Raw genomic sequence first — 20,305 nt, forward strand, 5'->3', positions numbered from 1 at the left:
TGAGAAGGTCAATTGATAATTCTGTTATTATAAGTTGTATTATACTGAAGACTGTTCTAGTTGTTGTTTGCCTTTATCCACATTCTGAAGATTCTTTATTATATTTCTCATTGTGTTAGTATTCTGTGGAAGCACCAAATGTCCACCCTAAAATATCATCACAATATTGTGATATTTGATTTGTATTATAAGGCTCATACTATACTCCATTGTACTTCCTGTTAACAAGCATTATGGGAATATTTGTTCTAAACCTTAAATCCAGATTATCCATCTATTTCCATTTAGACTCTGGGGTTTGGGATCCTGCTGTAAACTGAAAATAAAAACAAAATAATTGATGCTCTTCTCTGTGTCTCCTCTCAGGCAACGGAAAGAGCAGAAGACAGAGCATGCTGTTTTAGATTCTCTGGACTGTATTTTTTTATTTGGGAAGGATAGCTGTACAGTCTCGCTGATGGATCAGTAGCCTGAGATGGATGTTGGCATGGAGCATCATCTTCATCATCATGATCATCATCATTATAAACCCCCCAAGCTACTTGGGGAAACTCGTCCACAGTGCTACCAGTCCCCTTTCCAGGTCTGGCCTGAAACTGGCCCATGAGAGACATTTATATACTGTACATCTATATTTATTGAGAAGAGAATTTGCTGCTAAATCCAACTACTGTCTAGAATTCTAACTGGCTCAGTCACTTTAATGAGTACATGCAATGTGTATAGATTTTTTCTTTTGAAGTGGTGATATTTTAAGTTTTTTTTGTCATTTCCATTTTCATACATAAAAAAAACTCGACCTCGATGCTCCTCAGTGTGTGTGGGTGTGTGAGGCACCCAGTGAGCAGAGGCATGTTTCTGTAGCAACTCAATAGGGTTTGATTTCTGTCTCTGTTGCCACGGTGCTGTTCCTCAGCTGCACCCATCATTTGTGACCGTTTACTCCGAGGCTGGCTTTGATATAACTGATCATTTTATCCTAACTGGAGGCTAATATGAGAGCAGTGCAGCCAAAAAAAGATCCCGTTCTTGTCAGTAGCTGGCATATCATTCCAGGATGCTGCGGTTTCTGTCGTGACCAAGGAACACATGCAGGAGGGAAAGCAAACGTAGAAATAATGACAAGGGTATTACAGGATTAGTAACGCCTCTTAGCTCTGAATAAAACATAAATATGTAACTGAAGTGAACCTTCTTCTCATCCTTTTTCCATCTCAATCTGACACTCCTCCAGTCTGTTACAAAGGGGAGGTGAACGTGAATCCCCAGTGTTGGACTCTGCTGGCTTAGTGCTTTGCAGATCTGTTCTCCTCTCTGCCATTCCCATCTCCATCAACTGTAAAAAAAAAAAAAATGTATCTTTTGTTTCTGGATTGCCTCCATCTTTGTGTTGCATGCCTGCTCTCTTGTATGAGGAAGCACACAGCCACTGAGCTCCTGATTCAGGAGCGCTAGCTATAGTCCTGCCCCTAGTGAATACCATACTGAGTCAGTCTATTTAACAGTGTTACAGGAGATGTTTTGTATGATACTCTTTAACTTTATTTGTTGATAATTGTTATTGGTGTGGGATTTCATTGCAGATGCCCTCCCATATTTGAGCTTTTTTTTCCAGAGTAAAGAAAATTAAATCTAAAGTTTAAACAGAATTCATGTGACCTGGTTGTGTTTCCCTCTGCTGTACGGACACTTCTAGCTACTGTAAAATGTTGGATTTAAAGACACTGTGTTTAAGCATTCAATGCTTTGTTTATTGAAAAGGACAAGACATTCTTCACAATACAAAATTATACAGAATACAAACTGTATACCAAGTCCAGTATAAAAAAAAGAACATTACAAGTGTTACAAAGGTTTTTCATTGATTTGAAATCTCGTCTTCATTAAAAGGTTTTGGAAAGAGAAGAATAGGACAACAAGGCACAGCCGGTACTATCTGAGAAGCATAGTGCATACATTACATAGAAAACCACACAAGTAAAACAACAGTTTCACGTTGTGATGAACACTTATGGAAAACAAAGATTTTTTTATTTTTACAAGATTAAAATAACAAAGCTCTCTGCGCAGAATGAGCGCCTGGCTAGCCGTTTGCAACGATCTACGCGCCACTGTTGTCCAGCGCGGACAGGGTCATGTCGAAATGTGCTGTACGTTATAAAGAGCCAGACGTCTCTCAGACATCGCAGCGTATGGCTTTTACCAAGTGCTTTCAACCACTGGAATCTAAAGCAACTCAAGTGCAAAAAAGTGAGGTCACAAACCGTCTCCTAGGACTTTTTTGAAGCAAAATCTAACAAGACGAACACGGGATGGTTGCTGCTGCTGATGATCGGTCAGAACAAGAGATGCATGAAGATGGGAGGTGTTTCTTTGCAGACCCTGGATCAGGATTTGTGGGTAGTTGGGGACAGGAGCAGGGAGGAGGGTGTTCCTTCCAGGTTTGGCAGGGGGATAGGCATGTGTCCGTTGATTAGGCTGGGGAACTGTGGAGGAAGAGAGAGAGGGAGGGAGTTAGCGAGGAGGGGACGGAGGCTCTATGAAAGCTGCTTTCCGCAGAGGAACTGCAGCATTGTCACTGCTCTGGTTTCCTGTTTTTTTTATTCATTGTGCCTCTTCCTGTTCGTCTCTGTCCCCCTCTACCTCCACAACAGAAGGAGAAGTCAACACTATTTCTGCACAAAGAATCCGGTATGGTGTATGGTGTGTGTGCGGCTGCGGTGGGGGTGTGGTGAGTGTGTGTGTTTTTCACAAATGAGGAGCAGCTCTCAAACCAGTCCACCCTGTTCAGACTGGCTCCCCTGGGCTCAAACAGGAAGTATTCACAGGATTTCCTCTCCCTCTCACAAGCGCTGAAACAGGACACCTCTGCTGGACCTGCTTACTAACTCGACTAGCTTCGAGTGTCTCGCTCCTTTGCAGATCTCAAAAACGTCTTGTTTAAACTTTAGCATATTCTTTGTGTTAAGTGAATACCTGCCTGATTTGCATCATTTTAAAGACGTATATATATCAATGTTAATGCCCTTTATAGGTATAAGTATCCCTCATATTGTCTCAGTTTCTTACATTTATATTTTGTTAAAATATTGTCTTTAATACAATTCTTTAAACAAAAAATATATAAAGCTATATTTTGCTCCTTTCTTTAAAAAAATGTATGTCTTTGTGCGCACCATTTACACCAAAGCAAATTCCTCGTATGTGTAAACCTACTTAGTAATAAAACTGTTTCTGATTCTTAAGAAACAAAAGATTCTATAAAGTCTTAGGCTATAAAAACAGGAGCCAATCTCTTCCTGGCCTGTAAAAAATACTTGAAAATTCCTTTATCTTACCCAGCTGATTTTAGCAACTGCTGGGAAGATAGGGTATTTTTCAGCAGAGCTAATTTCACCTGTGCAGCCTCTTAGCTTCCTCCTCAGCTTTCAAACAATACCGGTAAACACGTAGGAGCACCCTCCCTATGTGTCTCCACCTGTTTGTGCTTTTACCTGGAAGAGGGAGCTGTGGCCCTGCAGCCGGGCGGGGCTGAGCGGAGCGACTGGGCTCAGACTGCTCCAGAAGTGGATGCCTGACAACAGCGGACTGTGAGCCAGCAGCAGACCAGAGGGAGTCTGCAAGGGGGGGAAACACAGAGGGAGGAGGGGAGGCTTTGTGTAAATAACAGAAACCAAGTGAAGACAATATTTCTTTTTAAATAAAAACACAGAGACCCACTGGTGGAAGAGCATTGCTCTGAGGGCTTGGGTAATGCGAAACATGCTGTAGCGGTAAATGGACGAGTATTGGCGTTTGGAAAAACAAACTGACAGAGCAGGAAGGAAGTCTGTGGTTTCTCCCCAGAATACAGGGTGACGTGGGGAGGAGGTGGGGGTTATTGTTGATTGGGGGGACGAGGGGTTGGGGGTCCTCAAGCACTTCGAACTCCGGGCAGAGAGAAAACATATGAAATCAATTTCTCCCTCTCCCCTGGCCTTCTCTCCCCCTCCCCCCCTACTTTCCCCTGTGTCACCTCAGAGAAGTGAGCCAGTGTTGCAGAGGGACCCAGCCCTGCTCCCATTATTAATGGAATTATTGGAGCATATGGCATCACTTAGGGCCTCTTCCCCCCTCTCATAGGTTGGACTTGCCGAAGATTCCTGTAAATTGCTTGTTTTCCTCTGATCTCAGTTTTTGCACCCCCATAAACAGACAGTGAGAGTTTGGTAATAATGGCTTTCTCAAAGTGTGGAAACACCTTCTGATGTGGCTGAGTCACTTTTGCTTGGTAAAAACTCCAATTTACGCACATTAAACAGATTATTAAATACCTTTAGGCTTCATGGCAAAGACCAAAACTTCACAAAGATGTCCAGCTGGAATAATTTGGCTCTAAATGTGTGTCAGAACACTCTTAAAACAGTACCGTTAAAGCTGAATTCACATTTAAGCAATCATATTGATTTACACTAGACAATGAAATCTACCACAAATTGCTTTTAAAATCTACATTTGCTTTTGTACTGTAATTCCTCAAACTTTAATTTTAGTGTAGACATACTTCCATAAGGCCTGTCATTTGCAGCACATAAACATTCTGGCAGTAATTTTGGCTTTTGCCCCACAGAACTGTTTATTGAAATGATCTGAAGGTTAAATCCCAAACACTGACAGTGACGCATTACATTTGTTTCAATTTGCATTTGTTCAAAACTGTTAAATTGACATGAAAGTGCCTGTGCACATATTACCCTAAAATCATGCCTATTTACCTTTTTTCATACCTTTTCTCTGCCTGTTTCTTAAGGACATTTTGGCTCAAGTGACTACTTAAATAAATATAGCAGTAGTCTTTCCACAGACACATGCCAGGCTGTGTCAGATGTCTCTTGCTGCTCTCCGAGCGCTTTGGGGGCACTGACATCATACCCTGGATGGATCCCATCCTCTCTCTGTAGCCGGCCAGGCCACCACACAGAGGACACAGATAGCATCAGAGAATTTATTCTCTTTCTTTCAATAGATTAGGTTATTACTGGTGTCACTGTACTCCAGCTGTAGCTGGCACAGAATTAGACTATCTCTAATCCACCTTCAATTATTGAGAGCTGAAAAGCAGAACTCATAGGGTGTGTAAACATGTCTGGACTAGATAGATATGAAGCTGGTTTTAGAGGAGTCACAGGTGTTGAACCTGTAAACCTGTCATGCTTAAATTATGTAACATATTTCAGAGCTTGGGGAACAACTTGTCCCCCAAAAGTGCTGACAAACATAACTTTAAGAGTCTGTAAACCATTGTGTGTCAGAGAGGGCAGGAAACACACACTTCAAACAAACACAAAGTGCAGTCATGTGTTCTGGCCGTGCTCTCCCAGTTATGGATCATTCAGATAAATGGTCTCACCTGTGCAGTGAAGAAGGCAGGAGTAAGGGAGCCAGACGGCAGGGCCGGGCTGTTCAGGGCGATGGAGCCGATGTCGCTCCCTGCCAGCAACAGAGACGGGGCGGAGATCTCCAGAGCTTTGGGCTTCTTACTTTTTGGTGGGAGTCCATCTCCTTGGTAACTACTTCTACCAGCGCTGCTACTCCTCTTCTCTGTAGGCTGCAGGGCGCGCTCCCTGTGCCCGGAGGAGAGGTTGAGGGGCTGAGCGCTGTGATCAGAAGGCTCCTCTTCCTCGTTGGTGGCGGGGCTCCAGCTTCGGGATGTTTGGGTGTGGGGGGAGGACGGGGACCGGTGTTTGGATGGCCTGGGGGGGATGTAGGTCTCGGGCTTAACAGAGGGAGGGGAGCTCCTCTCGTTGGCGTTGGTGCCAAAGCGGATTACGGAGCGCGGCTCCTCCTGGTGCTCCCGCAGGGCGCGCAGCAGCTCGGGCTGGTTCTGCAGGGAGCTGATACTGAATGATGAGTAGAGGCCTGAGCGGAGGTAGTCGTTCCTACACTGCTGCGCCAGGGTTCTCCTCTGGATCTCCTCTTCCCCTTCTTCCTCCTCCTCCTCCTCCACATCCAGCTCTGAGGCCTCTCCTTCCTGCAGGGGAAACCTGCCAGAGGCCAGACCCATCTCCACCGCCTGAGGGTCCATGTTCAGGATCTCAGGGAAGGACACAAATTTATAGACAAACTTCTGGCCAATCACCTTCTTGATGATGTTCTGCAAAACACACAAAATGCATAAATGATTATACATTTTTTTTAGGGTAAGCAAACTGATATAATATAGAAAATCATAATAGAACATAATCACATGCAGGGAACACAGTGAAACAGCTCTGTGTTAAGAATGGTAAACGACAACCGGATTTCTACTGTGTGTTTGCTGACAAAGAGGAAGTGGAAGTGTCTACCAGGGGCGATTGTGGTTTTTAAGAGAAAAACAACATTTGGTCGATGTACTTCAGATCCTTTCAGTTACAAAACCTGCAATGAAAAGATTACTTGAACTACAACACTAACGCGGCCCCTTCATATGACCCAAACTCTCCTCACCTTGTCGTAATAGTAGCGCAGGGCTCGGCTCAGCTTGTCGTAGTTCATGTTGGTCTTGTTTTTGCGTAGCCCCCACAGCTTGGCCACTTCCTCTGACTTCAGAAGCTTGAACTCTCCATCAGTGGACGTCCAACATATCAGGTGCTTGTGACTTTGGTCCAGCAGCAGCTGCAGCAGGAACTGCCACAGAGTGATGGCGCTGTCCATACCTGTAGCAAGACATGACCAGCGTGAGTGACAACATTGGCCTGGAAACGAGCACTCGACATAAAACGCCATCATCTGTGTTTTTTTTTATTATGATAGGTTGCGTCCCCTGTAAGTCAAATTGTCACCCAGCGAAAACAAAGCACCAAAACTTCCTACCTCTAACTGCCAGATGCTAAAGAACAGAATAAGCACAAAAGGCAAACCCCAAAGGAAAACAAGCCTGTAAGCTGTTTGCACTCCACTGTGCTCATTATTTCTATTTTCTAGACCTGAAATAATTGCGTGTTTATAATAAAATCCTACCTTGTGTGTCTAGAGAAGCTGTTAAGAACAAGAACTGATGCTTTATCTTCATTTAAAAGCCATTTTCCTGATTTCCATCTTTGCCAGCCTCCCTTTACTGCACACAGACTAAATGAGGTTGCTGGCTGAGAAGGAAACGGCCTGTAACATGTGGTGTAAGGACGAGTCGACCGGTGATGAATAGAACAGTGTGTTTTAAAGAGTGTAGTGTAATGTAGCAGCAGCAGAAGAGAAAAAAAAAAGAGTATAAGGAGGAACAACAGCTCAAGCCAGAAATATGCTGCGGTTCAACCTGGCCCTCGCTCCACAGGAAGTATGACGGGCCCAGGGTGGGTTATTCCTTTAATAGAGGAATGTGCAGCCTCGCAGCTCCTGTCTGCCTGCTAGGAGCTCACGTATTAATAGTGTGTGTGTGCGTGTGTGTGTGTGTGTGTGTGTGTGTGTCGGGGGTTTCTGTCACCATGGATAGCTACACCAAATTAGTGCATAATGGATTAATCAATTAGTTGAATTACAATGAATACATTGGCAATATTTGAGGTAATTGATTAATTGTTAGTCCTTAATTAAGCTGAAATGACATGCTGTTTTCCCAACATCTCAAATGTGAGCTTTTGAGGCTTTATCAGTTCATTTTATTGAATTATGTTGGAGTTTTTTTACCTTTTATTGGACAAAACCAGCATTTTGAAGACATTGCCTTGGAAGCAGAGAAACTGTGATGCCCATTACTTTTTTTTCTGACATTTTAGAAATGTTTAAGAAGTTATTCAATGATGAAAAATCACTGGTTATAGGCTGACACCAGAGAGACAAATGTGAGATTAGAGTCTAAACTTTTGGTAACTAAATCCGTAACACTTAGTACAAAAAGGTACCAAAAGTTGACATTAATGCCTTATCGGGTTAATAGTAGATGTGCAGTCTTTACTTATTCTTTAAATAGATATTTACTGTTATAAATCCAGTTTTACCTCTAATAGCGTCAATTATATTGTTCTTTTGCTATTTGTTGTGTTGTTTGGCTTTTTTTCTTGAATAAAAATAATTTATACTCAAAGTAAAGTATTGTTTCGGCATTACACAGCCAACTAGATAGCGATGGAGGAACAATAAGTGACTGATGCTTCAACACAATGATAACACTTTGGCCTTTAAACTACATATCTCTGTCCGGAGAGGAGAGAGAGAGGGAGAGGGCTGAACTAATTTCCGACACAACGCATCCCCTGAGTTTTCTATCTTCCATGTGAAACTACAAACCTGTCAGAGTCAGGACTTCCTCCCATTCTACTTCCAAGGACAAATGTTGAGAGAGAGGGGATCCCACAGCAGGGGAGCATTTCCCCAGTCATGCCACACTTCCCACAAAAATCCCAAAAGGGAGAGGGTCACAAGATCAAGTCATTGTCATCTTTCCACAGATCCACCCTTTAAAAACCCAAACCAAAGTCTGGGTTCAGATTGGTTTGGACACTTTGAAGCAAAAGGAAAGCTGGCCACTGAACTGACAGGACTACAATTAGGTCACTGTGACTTGTAAACATTCACCTTTGCAAGATGCCACAAATAGCACAGAGGGACTTTAAAGTATGGAGCAGCTCCTGTAGGGCAGACATACCTCCTACATAAAACCGATTTTATATGTAAAGTAAGGTAGATGTAGTGGAATGTATACCTCTTATATTTGAATATAAGAGGTATACAATCCCCTACAACGAAGTAATTACAGACACAGCACAGCAGACATGTTTTGACCACTTTCTAGGAATATTACAGGGACATTGTGGTGGTTTTTGTCCAGATTCGGGAGCCTTGTTGTGGATGCTCGGCTGAGAAGTCTCGCTGTGCGCACAAAGCCATCCAGTGTTGGCTGAACGGAAACTGCTAATGAGATTAGATGGTGTGTGCAGACATTACTTAGCCATGACTAAATCTGCTCTCTTCCTGTTCGTAGACGGTGGAAAATTAAACAGGGGCCCTCAAATAAGAGAAGCATCTCTAAACAGCCGCCGTGGACTAAATTTTGCATCGCTCCTCGTTTGTTTGCGTGTCTTTTCAGGGGAGGCGACAGTTGTATCCGGGACTTGAAAGTAGCCTTTACGCACGCTCAGAAGTTTTGGATCACTATTGTGCCACACTGACTCATATTCAATATGTGGCTCGGACCGGAAGACAAATGTGTCCGCATCTAAACATGTACTATTCTGGCGTAAAAGTACAAAAAACACACGATACGAATAGTTTAACACAACTTTAAAGGAAATACACGTCATGTTGTTAACACTTCCAAACATGCAGTTCCCTCTCTAATACCCAACAAAGCTATGTTCATAGAAAGATTATTTGTTACTTTACCTACGATTTCTGCCTCAGTGTTTTCCCTCTGCGAAACTTTACGGTGAAGCCTGAGTGATTCCTTGTTTTTCCATGCTTACTTCTGGTCTACACAGTTGTGCTGGACTGAAATAGGATCCTGTGCTTTTTCTTTTTCTGAGCAGGAAGTTGGAGCAGGCAGACACAGAGCCGGCTGACTTCCTCTCCCCGACGATTCCCCAGGCGGTTTGCCGTCTGTGTAAACACACTTTTCCTCCCCTCCTCTTCTCCTCTGCCTGCCTGCCTGCTGACGGCCAGCAGAAAGGCCTACTCTACGTCCGCCGCACACATGGGGATGCAGAAACTCCTACAGCCCGTAAACTGACATCATCCGTCCGCAGACTGGCGCGATGCGTTCAGGTGCGCCTTGTTAGTTCTGTCACTTCCACTAACAGGCGAAAAGTCATGTGATTTGAGGTCTCATCGTGTTACGTTTTCATTATCAGAAGCGGTGGAAGACGTTTCCAGATATTGTATGTAAAGAAACGTAGAAATACTATGGGGCCATTGTGCAGGAAGAATTCAGATAATATACTTGATTAAAATTACGAACACCCGGTTGTGGAAAGTAACTAAGTACTTTTACTCAAGTAAAGAATCTGAAAACTTCCCCCAACACTGCAGACACCACACTGAAAACACAAGTCCTGTATTGAAATGTTATTTAAATAAAAGTAAGTAACTAAGTGAAATTCAAAATATGTAGTCAAAGTATCCAAAGTAAAAGTAGTATAAAATGTAATAAAAATGGAAGTACAATTTTCATAAAAACGTCACAGTATAACATGTAAAAAAAAAAAGCAATACAGTCCTGCATTCAAATGAGGCAGCATTACCAGCACCATTAATCAACATTTATCTTACTTTGTTAAAGGTGAAGCTGAGTTCTAATATAATAAATGATATTTATAAGGAATAATAATTAATAATAATGCATCATTAATGCATACATTTTGTGAATTAAGTCTTATCCGCAACGTTATAAGTAATATTTCTCGGTTAGCAAACTTAAGTTAATGTTTTACTCTGAAGTAGAAGTACAAAACAAATAAGCTGTTCAATTATAGTGCTTTGGGAGCCTTCTGTAAGTTATGTTGGGGTATAATGAGTTACAATAGCAACAAAATTCAACTTTTTAAATCATATCTTAGCATCATAGAAATGACTCAGTCATGGCAGGTGTAATCTTCAGGTCCCAAGGAAGCGTATAGTTGAGTTTTGAGTTTTGTCTGTCAATGAACTGATGATGTTGCAAATAAATGTTATTCACCTTTGATCACTGACATTAAAACCCATTTTAGTAGCATTGCATCAGAACCCAGTCATGTTTTATTTGGTAAATATCAGCCATTAAAGATTTTGTTTTATTTTTGGTCAGGTTCATAATTGTATTTACACTTCGTATGAGATTCACAGGCACTCAAATGTCTGACAGCAACTTAAGGCACCAGCAAAAATGGGATACATCTTATTAGAATAATTTCTTATTAATATGTCATTTTGGCAATACGATTTATCTGATCTTGTTGTTTGAGGCAAAGCAAACATTTTTAAACCTTAAAACAATTCTGGCATGACAAATAGCACAGCAATAAAACAAACTCGTCGCGTTTGTCTCATCCAAACACCTAAAAACTTCTATTTTTGATGTCATTAAATCACGTGAACGCATTTCGGTCAGTAGGTCCAAATGTCTGTGTGACCGACCTGTGCAGGTCACTGACCCCCAGAGGTGCAACACCGGCGAGGCATGGCTCTCAAGCGGAGCTTTTGATTGGCTGCTGGACTTAAGGTGCTGAAGGTGCTCCCTGGGGAGAGCAGAGCAGCCCTCACTGCTGCAGACTCCCGCTGAAGTGCAATGCCTCGATTCACCGTACACATCCGAGATGAGTGGCTGGCAGTGCCCTGCAGGGACGCCACCAACACCATCCAGTGGCTCGGACAGGAAGCCCTTAAACGCTACATTAAGAACAAACCGGACAACGGCGGCTTCAAGGATGTAAAGAACGCTCGGTTCGTGGTGCGCAGGTGCCAGGGTCTGGGCTTGTTGGACACCGATGACACCATAGAAGATGTCCTGGAGGATAATGACTTTGTCGAGCTTGGTATGACTTTGTGCATGTCAAATGTTAGAAATGCAAATTTGCAATTTTAAATACATTTAAGGGACACTTGTTGTGTGTAATTGTGCATGGTTAGTTGTGTAGAAACGTGACACTAAATGTAGGTAAACTGTCGATAAGAGTAAACATGTGATGTCGATTATTATCCTGTACTTCCAGCTATCGCAGGAGACACCATGTCCCCTGACTTTATCCCGTGTGAGCCTGGAGTGTCCCACCTGTATCCTTTTGTGTTTGAGCCATATGTAAGCTCCCAGCTGTGATCTGTACAGCACGTCGGTCAACTGGCTTGCTTTAAAAATGTTCTTTAAAAATAAATGTGACTAAAGTTGATATTATTAATAGTGGGTACTGTTGTATTTTTCGTTGAGTTAATGCCATCACACAGTTTTCTAAACTAAGTCATTTATTTGATTAAATACCATAAAGTTCTTGAATTTTTGTAACACAATAATAAACTATAGGGCAAACTTGTGTTTGTGGAATGTTATCCTTGATTACAAATGTGAAATAGCACTGCAGCATACAAAGAACCCAGGGAGGTAGGAGTTTATTTTACCATTTCACTAGCAGAACTAAAATATTTTACTGATTGCTTCTGAGTAACACAGCTTTCCCTCCCTGTGCAGTTTATTTCCCTGGATGGCAACAGCCTGACATCGACAGATCTGGTTAACTTAGGAAGAGGACTCTACAAGATAAAGGTGATTATCAACAAATTGTATTTGTTGTCATGACTGGTCAGTGTAATCTTTCACTTAACATAATCATTCCTTATTTTCAGCTGACTCTGGAGGCCGAAAGAAAGGTGGTGCAATCAAGAGAGCTATTGGACACCATTGTTAAAGAAAACAAAGGTTAAGATACATTTAGGAATTGATCTCAATGTTAACCAGCTACTTGAAAGTTGGCACATTTGAGAAATCATTAATCCAATGTATTGAGTTCTCTGTATCTCTCCTGTTTCCTCCAGTTGTTTATGGAATCACAACAGGTTTTGGCAAATTTGCCCGAACAGTCATTCCTGTCAGCAAGCTCAAGTAAAGACAGTTTTTCACATTTTCTTTGTCAACGTTAAATCTTCTGTTGGAGAATGAGGTTTATTTTTTGTTGTGCTGACATGTGTTTGTTCCACAGGGAGCTGCAGGAGAACTTGGTGCGGTCACACTCAGCAGGTAATAAAGTCAAATTACTGGTCTAGAATTAAACATTTTCAGAGTTCCTTACGACATGTTTAGATTTTGCTGCATTTAAATCAGCACCACCAATGCTGTGGTGTGCTTTTCGTAGGTGTTGGAAACCCGCTTAGCCCAGAGAGGACGCGCATGCTGCTTGCTCTGAGGATCAATGTTCTTGCCAAAGGGTACAGTGGAATATCTCCGGAAACACTTCATGCAATGATCCAAGCCTTCAACGGTGAGCTTCATATTACCTTGTCTAACTGGTGATATCAGCTTCAGTTATGATAACTGAAGCTGATGTATAGGAAGTGTAGGAATACTCTGTTACAGATAAAAGTCCTGTATTCAAATTGTCAAACATCAAGTAAAAGTACCAAAGTATTGGGATATAAATAAGTCAGAATCAGAAATCCTTTATTTGTCCCACAGCGGGGAACTTGGCCCATTTAAGAATCATATGTATTATATGTTTGCATGATCATAATTCATGTATTAATTTGTATATAAAGCTTATAAAGGTGGAACACATTTTAAATACTTTATTTACTGCAGGGTAGCATGTGAATTTAATCTAGGTGTAACTGAATTGTTATTTAAGTGATGATTATTAATCCATATCTGCAGAGTAACTAATTGTACTAGGTAAATGTAGATTTACCTCTGAATTGTAGTGGAGTAGAATAACAAAGTACCATAACATGAATACAGAAGTACAATGAGTAAATGTACTTGGTTACTTTACACCACTGGTCATATGACTAATCTCAATCCCTCGCTCACTCTGCAGCATCCTGCCTCTCCTTCGTCCCAGAGAAGGGAACAGTGGGTGCTAGTGGAGACCTGGCTCCTCTTTCTCACCTGGCCCTGGGGCTGATGGGAGAGGGTAAAATGTGGTCTCCCAAGAGTGGATGGGCAGATGCCAAATATGTAAGATTTACCTGTCATACTGACTTCCATGGTTGTACAACAATAACTTGCCCAATGCTGCAGGAAATGTGCTTTTTGTTAGTTTCGAGTGACAGGTTGCAAGGTCCAATAGAATAACATGTTTGCTTTTGATGACCCTTGACATTTTACATGTTTTTTCTCCTTTCATCTCTGACTAGGTCCTGGAGGCCCATGGACTGAAGCCCATATCACTGAAACCTAAAGAGGTAATGTTTAAAATCAGCCATGCTCTCATATTTGATTTGATTGAACTCAAAAGCCTGACCCAGGGTTCACTGGGGACATGTTTTGCACTCTCCTCAGGGTACAGAGTGTATAAGATTAATAACAGTGTTTATATTTACAGTTATATGAGTGCTGAAAGCATTGCATTCTTCTAGTGGCTTTTAAAGTGTAAAAATGTGCAACTCACTCCCAGTCTTTACCTCCCAGGGTCTTGCTCTGATTAATGGGACCCAGATGATCACATCTCTGGGGGCGGAGGCTGTGGAGCGAGCCCAGGCCATCGCTCGGCAGGCAGACATCATCGCTGCTCTGACCCTTGAGGTGCTAAAGGGAACCACCAAGGCCTTTGACAGTGGTGAGCAGCAGCAGCGGTGGAGGCGAACAAAATAAAAAAATTACAGTGAAAATTCAATATCTGTTCCACTCCTCAATTCTCTGATCGCATCCTGCAGACATTCATAAGCTGCGGCCCCACCCCGGACAGATTGAGGTGGCCCTGCGCTTCCGCTCGCTGCTGGACTCTGATCATCATCCATCTGAGATTGCAGGTCAGGGGACAGGGCCATATCCTAAAACACAGAATACTAAAATCACATAAAATTGTTTTATACACTTACATCTGGGCAGCACAGTTGCATCACATTAAGAAGTGTGTCCTGGTTTTTAACCTATCCATAGCTTACAGAGCCACAAGGAGTAGAGCTTGCATGTTAGTCTTCAGTATCTCTGTGGTTCCCTACCAACCAAAACACAAACATCTGTGAAGAATATTTCTACCCCTGCTCTCGATTTAGGTTCTGCATTCACCCTGGATGCCCACAGCTCGTAAATAGCTAGTCTGGTTTAAATGCAGAGGGTGTATCTTCCCAGAAGGATTAATACATTGTGTCTTTGGTTAAATGAAGCCTGTAACGCAACATGTAATACTAGTTCTTAATGTGTGTCATCTGGTGTTGGTATGTTTTTCCAGAGAGCCATCGCTTCTGCGACAGAGTGCAGGATGCCTACACAATGCGATGCTGTCCTCAGGTAACCTCAAGTCAAGTTTACTTATTTATCTCAAAATCACAAGTTCTTCCCTCAGGACTTACTGCCGTCTTGCACCACACTTGTGGTGTGTTGTGGTAGATACCATGTGCAAATCAGATTACTCGAATTGAGATTTAAACTGTGCTAAAAGTGTTATTCACTTTACTTACCTTACTGCTACAGGTCCATGGAATCACCAATGACACAATAAACTTTGTCCAGAACATCATCAATACAGAAATCAACAGTGCCACTGACAACCCTGTATCCTTCCTCGTCGTAAAAATGAAAACTGTTTCATAAATCCAGAAATATCCCTTTAGTCTCTGCACTTAACATTGTATATTGGTTCAACCAAACAGTTTATACACTCTAATACAAACTGTTTGTTGGCTTTTATTGCAAAGCAGATGTCATTTATGTTTCTTAACGGCCTTAAAAGATGGTATTTTCCGAAAGGGGAGAGACCATTTCAGGTGGGAATTTCCACGGCGAATACCCAGCTAAGGTATGTAAGATTTTTTGTTGTGATGTTTGGTATATTTTGTTGTGCTGACTCTCATTGCCGTTTACATATTTCTTTTAGGCTCTGGACTTTTTAACCATTGCAGTCCATGAGCTGGCCTCCATCAGTGAGCGGAGGATCGAGAGGTTGTGTAACCCGTCTCTGAGCGAGCTGCCGGCCTTCCTCGTCAACGAGGGAGGACTCAACTCTGGCTTCATGATTGCTCACTGCACTGCTGCTTCCCTAGGTTAGTGTGCAAAGAAATAGATAGGGATTAACAAGTACACTGAAGGATCTTACCATTATGTTGAATAAACAGATATTTTGGGAAGTGTTTAATACATTTTAATATTCAAAAAATCAATATTGGGATTATTTTTAACAAAAAGATATATGTTGTTTAAATGTTTTACAGCCTTGATCATTATATATTGTATTGATTTGTATTTATTTCAAATGTTCTCACTGTTTCAGTATCTTGACTCTAATCTCAATTTTTGTACCGTGTAGTTTCAGAGAATAAAGTTTTGTGTCATCCATCGTCTGTGGACTCTTTGTCCACCAGTGCTGCCACAGAGGATCACGTGTCCATGGGAGGCTGGGCTGCGAGGAAGGCCCTGAGGGTCGTGGAGCATGTGGAGCAAGGTATAAATCTGGATTATTGTTACTACTAATATTCAGGTAAACAACAGCATCCAGTTACAGTTATAGCAAGGCCTGAATATGGGCTTTAAACTTACTCCAATGCAAAGACTTCAGTCAAGTCTTTACACAAGCATCAAATTAACTAGTCAAATGACTGAAACAGCAAATACAAAATCTGATGACCACCTCACATTATAAAAGCTATCTTTTGTTGAGTCCAGTGGCTGCTCTACATGAATATTTGAAATCTATTCTATTTGATATTCCTTTGCAATTAAAAAAGTCTATACGATTTAAAGGACACGTTAAACACATTGAATGGGCTTCACAATCTCACACAGTTTAGTACATTTATATCATTTCTAGAGTATAAGTCTTTCTAAAACCCTATTTCTGATCTCATAAGCTGATACTATACATACTCTCTGATGCGTTCAGTATGCAGCAGTCTAACCTCACAGCAAACACCGGATTGTCACTTAACACGTTAAAAATAGTGACATCAGACAGCCAGTTCTGGATCTATTGGAGCTTGATTTTATACGCGACTGGGTTGGATCAGTTGTTGTGTAACATTTACATTTTTTTGTGGAAATTGAAACCACTAAAAAGAGGAGATATCTATATACTGTAAGATGGTTTTCGGAAGATAGTGTCCTTAAGGGAATAATATTAAGTTAGAAATATAATTAATATTGTTAAATCTAATGTTTTTCCTCTCTGCTCAGTTCTTGCTATAGAGCTGTTGGCAGCCTGTCAGGGTATCGAGTTCCTCCGCCCTCTCCACACCACCACCCCGCTGGAGAAGGTCTATGAACTTGTGCGCAGTGTGGTCAAGTAAGTCAAACAGATGTGGCCAAAGTACACGGCTCTCAGTCCACTGAAACGATGCACAGGATGGTTAATATTTATCCAGTGTTCCACTTCTGACTCTCTCTGTTGTTCTCTCACCTATTCTGATATTAACAGACCATGGATGAAAGACAGATTCATGTCTCCGGACATTGAAGCTGCTCACCGACTTTTACTTGACCAGAAGGCAAGTGCCAGTAAATTCTGTCCAAGGTAAGTTAAGTTGAATTGTAATTTTTTTAACATGTTTATATTTTAAACCCAGGTGTGGAATGTGGCCAAACCTTATATCGAAAAGTATAAGACCGAGGTCATCCCAGAGTCTCGTCCAGGCTCTCCGACCGCCTTCTCTCTGGAGGCGCCGGCATCACCAAGGAAGCGCTGTCGTCACGAGTGAAAACATGTCTGATTTTTGTTATTTTTAATAGAAATATACCCTATGTCTTTGCATTCCAACCATTGACTTAAAGATGCAGCATTATTTTGACTATTGTAGACTTAATTCATAAATTGATTTCTGGCCTTTTTTTAATCCTTGGTGTTTAAGTAATTTAAGAATTGGTGACGTTTCTCTAGTCATTTTTGTGGGTAGAACTTGCATAAAGCTTGAACACCACTGTGCACTAGAGTTGTATTTATCTAGACTACCTCAGCCATTGTACCATTTTCATATCAAATAGTCTTTAATGATGTAACAAACAATACTATGATAAGGTTGTGGTTTTTCTGGTATTATCATATGAAATCTCAAATGATTGTCATCTGTGTATGTCCACTAAAACTTTTGAAAGCTGCATTCTTTAATTGTTTGTTTGATCGTGTAATTCATCTTTTCTGTTAACTTTTCCTGTTAATATGTCTCTACATTTAAGGTGAATTTGTGTTTGACAGACACTGATACACTCACTTGTTTCTGGTTTCAAATAAAATACATTTAAAAAATCACAGAAGAAAATGGGCATTATAATGGACCAGCCCCCGAGGTGATGTGTTAGATGTCAATCATGCTCAAAGGTGGTCATTTTACCATCATACTTGAAATAGAAAATAATCCAAAACCCACATTTAAGAATCAGAAACCAACAAATCTTTGGTGTTTTCCTTAAGAAAATCCCGGGAAATAATTGATCAAATAGTAGCCTATTTTCTGCCAACTGCTTAATTGTTATCTGTGACATAAAAATGTAACAATTATGATTAGCAGCCAAATAAAGATGTCCCTAAGTAGGCAAACCATAAAAACAATAAAGTAATGATGACAGTGTACGGTGAAAAGTGGTTTATCTGGTTATTCAAAGCAGATTTGTTCACCAGAATCAATTTAGTTATCTTTCAGTATCTAAATTACACACGCAGTCAGCGTTAACAGAGAGGAATGTGTTGTTGGGTTTGCATTCACTCTGCTTTGGTATTTTGTTTACTCCTACACTTCCTAGTGCAGTTCAACGGCACCTACCTGTCTAGGTGGATGAACCACGCTGCCCCCTGGAGGTGCTGTGATGAAAAACCTGAGGAAGATAAAGTGGTGCATCAAAGACTTGCAAAAAGCAGCAAAGGTCAACAAATTCAAAGGTTACAAATCACAGATTAGAATAAAGCCTTTGTCATTGTGTGTTTAGCCTCACTGGAAAAGTCCAGTTGCAATCTCAGCAGACATAACCTCAACATTTTGGTGCTGCTGAATTTAGTTTACTGCATTATTTGACCGAATTGTACTGGTGTAAGTCAACTAACATTAAGTGGAGGAGGGCAATATTAATAGGTCTGTGGTTGTTCAGAAACATGCATTCATGGATCAATACAATCAATATAGTACTACCACGATTATTGACTTTATTTTGTCAATCTTTGCTGGACTGCAGTACATACTGTGTTAGCCTAATGCTCGATCCTGCATTATTTCCTATAGTTTTGTAATCTTCAATTTGTTTAATCAATAAATATAATGTTTCTTGCAGCTAAATCAATCACTTTACAATTGCGTTACGTAACTCCGTAATTAAAAACATGTGTCTCCTTCGAGCCGGATTTGAACCAGCGACCTAAGGATTTCAGCTCATGCCTCTACAGTCCTCCGCTCTACCAACTGAGCTATCGAAGGGACGATGTCAGAGCGTAGCACAATATCCTTATTAAAGTTCACCTTGTGACATAATGTATTGGTAAAATGTTGGTAGTTCCTTTCAACAAAGCCAAAAGCTAATTAAAGCATACAAACACACATAATAGCCATGCGCTAATGTAAACTGACGTTAGCGAACGTCCGTTAGCTAGCTAGCTAGCTCAAGTGACTTACTGTCATTCGTTTAGCTTCAACAGTAGAGTTAGCACTGCGTAAAACTCTTTTGGAAGAAATACACTGGACGTAAGTATATAGCGTTTCGACCAAACTCTCAAAAATAGCAGTAGTTTGGTGAAAAACACTGATAGGGCTAATGTTAGGTGCTACCCGAGTTAAATGAAAGCCCAAACTAGCTACCTGTTATTGATGTCAGTGAGTTACGTTCTTAAGTTTCGTTCCTCACGCTCACAGTTGGCTGGGTTGCACATCTTTGACCCTTCTTATTTTTTAAACAAGCTGAACAACACATTAAGCTAAAGATGGGTGCATTGATCGGTGCTTTTATAAATCTGCAGTTTAATCGTACCTTTGTTGCCCTGTAAACAGTAATGGCGCTTGCTAAACATCCACCTCAGGAGTATGCCCACATTTACTAGTCCAATGTGTTTTGCCTTTAATTCACACTGAGCTACTTTTTTTTGCTCTGAAACAATTTAACATTGCCTTTTTGCTTGTCTGATAATGCATTACAAACAACAAAGGTTTAATAGACAGCCAATTGAGGTCTGCAACCTGGGTCAAATTACTTCAGGGCTTATGCACAATTGCAACTATATGAATGAATGTATTTGTGTGTGTATTTGTGGTAATGTGCTTTGTGTGCTGGTTTTACTGTAAAGAACCTGGGATGCACTCAGTTATAGAATTGAAGCTAATAATAAGAAAATAAAAAGGTAACGCTAGAAGTTAAGCTAGTAGGCCCAATACCATACGATACATGACGCACCTAAACAGGTCATTGCCATTGATAAGCTTAGATCTCATGTTGATACGAGAATGAGAATATTTAACATGAAATATGGAATTAATATACAGATGTTGTGGTTCTTGTTTTTTTACAGTCTTGTGTTTGTTTTGTGTTTGTATGATCAGAAGATGCAGGACAAAAGACTTATCTGAAGTGATAGATTGGTATTTTCCCATAAACAGATCCATCATACAGCAAAAACAGGACACATTGGACTTTCTTGGAAAACAGGTTTAACTTTTAAACGCAGCTATTGCAGTTTCTACCACTAGGTGGCACTATCGCGCCATTCTCTTCTTTGAATCAACACAATGCTATTAGATATTTACTTACTTTTGAAAATCAGTAAAT

General features: G+C 41.0%; 3 protein-coding genes and 1 non-coding gene across 6 annotated transcripts in view; 2 read left to right on the top strand and 2 right to left on the bottom strand.

Moving 5' to 3' along the window:
• Nucleotides 1–1,742, top strand: part of LOC134874807 (cyclin-dependent kinase 17-like) — a 31,635-nt gene extending 29,893 nt beyond the window's left edge. For both annotated transcript variants that reach the window (XM_063899020.1, XM_063899028.1), the window contains one exon: nucleotides 367–1,742. In XM_063899020.1, coding sequence (XP_063755090.1) covers nucleotides 367–404 — 38 coding nt within the window. In that variant the 3' untranslated portion in view covers nucleotides 405–1,742. The remainder of the gene's footprint in view (nucleotides 1–366) is intronic.
• On the bottom strand, nucleotides 1,730–9,734 carry elk3 (ETS transcription factor ELK3). Of its 2 annotated transcripts, none has more exons than XM_063899046.1 (5): nucleotides 9,344–9,734; nucleotides 6,469–6,677; nucleotides 5,390–6,133; nucleotides 3,495–3,617; nucleotides 1,730–2,486 (listed from the first exon to the last, which is right to left on the bottom strand). In XM_063899046.1, exons 2-5 carry the CDS (start codon nucleotides 6,673–6,675, stop codon nucleotides 2,388–2,390), a joined length of 1,173 nt encoding a protein of 390 aa, XP_063755116.1. In that variant the 5' UTR covers nucleotides 6,676–6,677; nucleotides 9,344–9,734; the 3' UTR covers nucleotides 1,730–2,387. The 2 variants fall into 2 exon arrangements, with proteins under 2 accessions (XP_063755116.1, XP_063755109.1); XM_063899039.1 differs by having other exon boundaries at nucleotides 9,340–9,732.
• A 1,338-nt stretch (nucleotides 9,735–11,072) lies between these two features.
• hal (histidine ammonia-lyase) lies at nucleotides 11,073–17,661 on the top strand. Its single transcript, XM_063876055.1, has 20 exons — nucleotides 11,073–11,462; nucleotides 11,640–11,700; nucleotides 11,995–12,022; nucleotides 12,110–12,184; nucleotides 12,265–12,337; nucleotides 12,454–12,520; nucleotides 12,618–12,655; nucleotides 12,771–12,896; nucleotides 13,449–13,588; nucleotides 13,768–13,815; nucleotides 14,042–14,189; nucleotides 14,287–14,382; nucleotides 14,805–14,863; nucleotides 15,047–15,127; nucleotides 15,306–15,371; nucleotides 15,450–15,615; nucleotides 15,879–16,013; nucleotides 16,742–16,850; nucleotides 16,983–17,052; nucleotides 17,131–17,661. The coding sequence occupies exons 1-20, from the start codon at nucleotides 11,216–11,218 to the stop codon at nucleotides 17,260–17,262; spliced, it is 1,965 nt and encodes a 654-aa protein (XP_063732125.1). The 5' UTR covers nucleotides 11,073–11,215; the 3' UTR covers nucleotides 17,263–17,661.
• A 1,218-nt stretch (nucleotides 17,662–18,879) lies between these two features.
• On the bottom strand, nucleotides 18,880–18,966 carry trnay-gua (transfer RNA tyrosine (anticodon GUA)). Its single transcript is given in 2 exon segments — nucleotides 18,880–18,915; nucleotides 18,930–18,966. It is a non-coding gene; the product is annotated as a tRNA-Tyr (tRNA).
• Nucleotides 18,967–20,305: the final 1,339 nt, after the last annotated feature.

This window comes from Eleginops maclovinus, chromosome 2 (assembly GCF_036324505.1).
Source record: "Eleginops maclovinus isolate JMC-PN-2008 ecotype Puerto Natales chromosome 2, JC_Emac_rtc_rv5, whole genome shotgun sequence".
Lineage (NCBI taxonomy): Eukaryota > Metazoa > Chordata > Actinopteri > Perciformes > Eleginopidae > Eleginops > Eleginops maclovinus.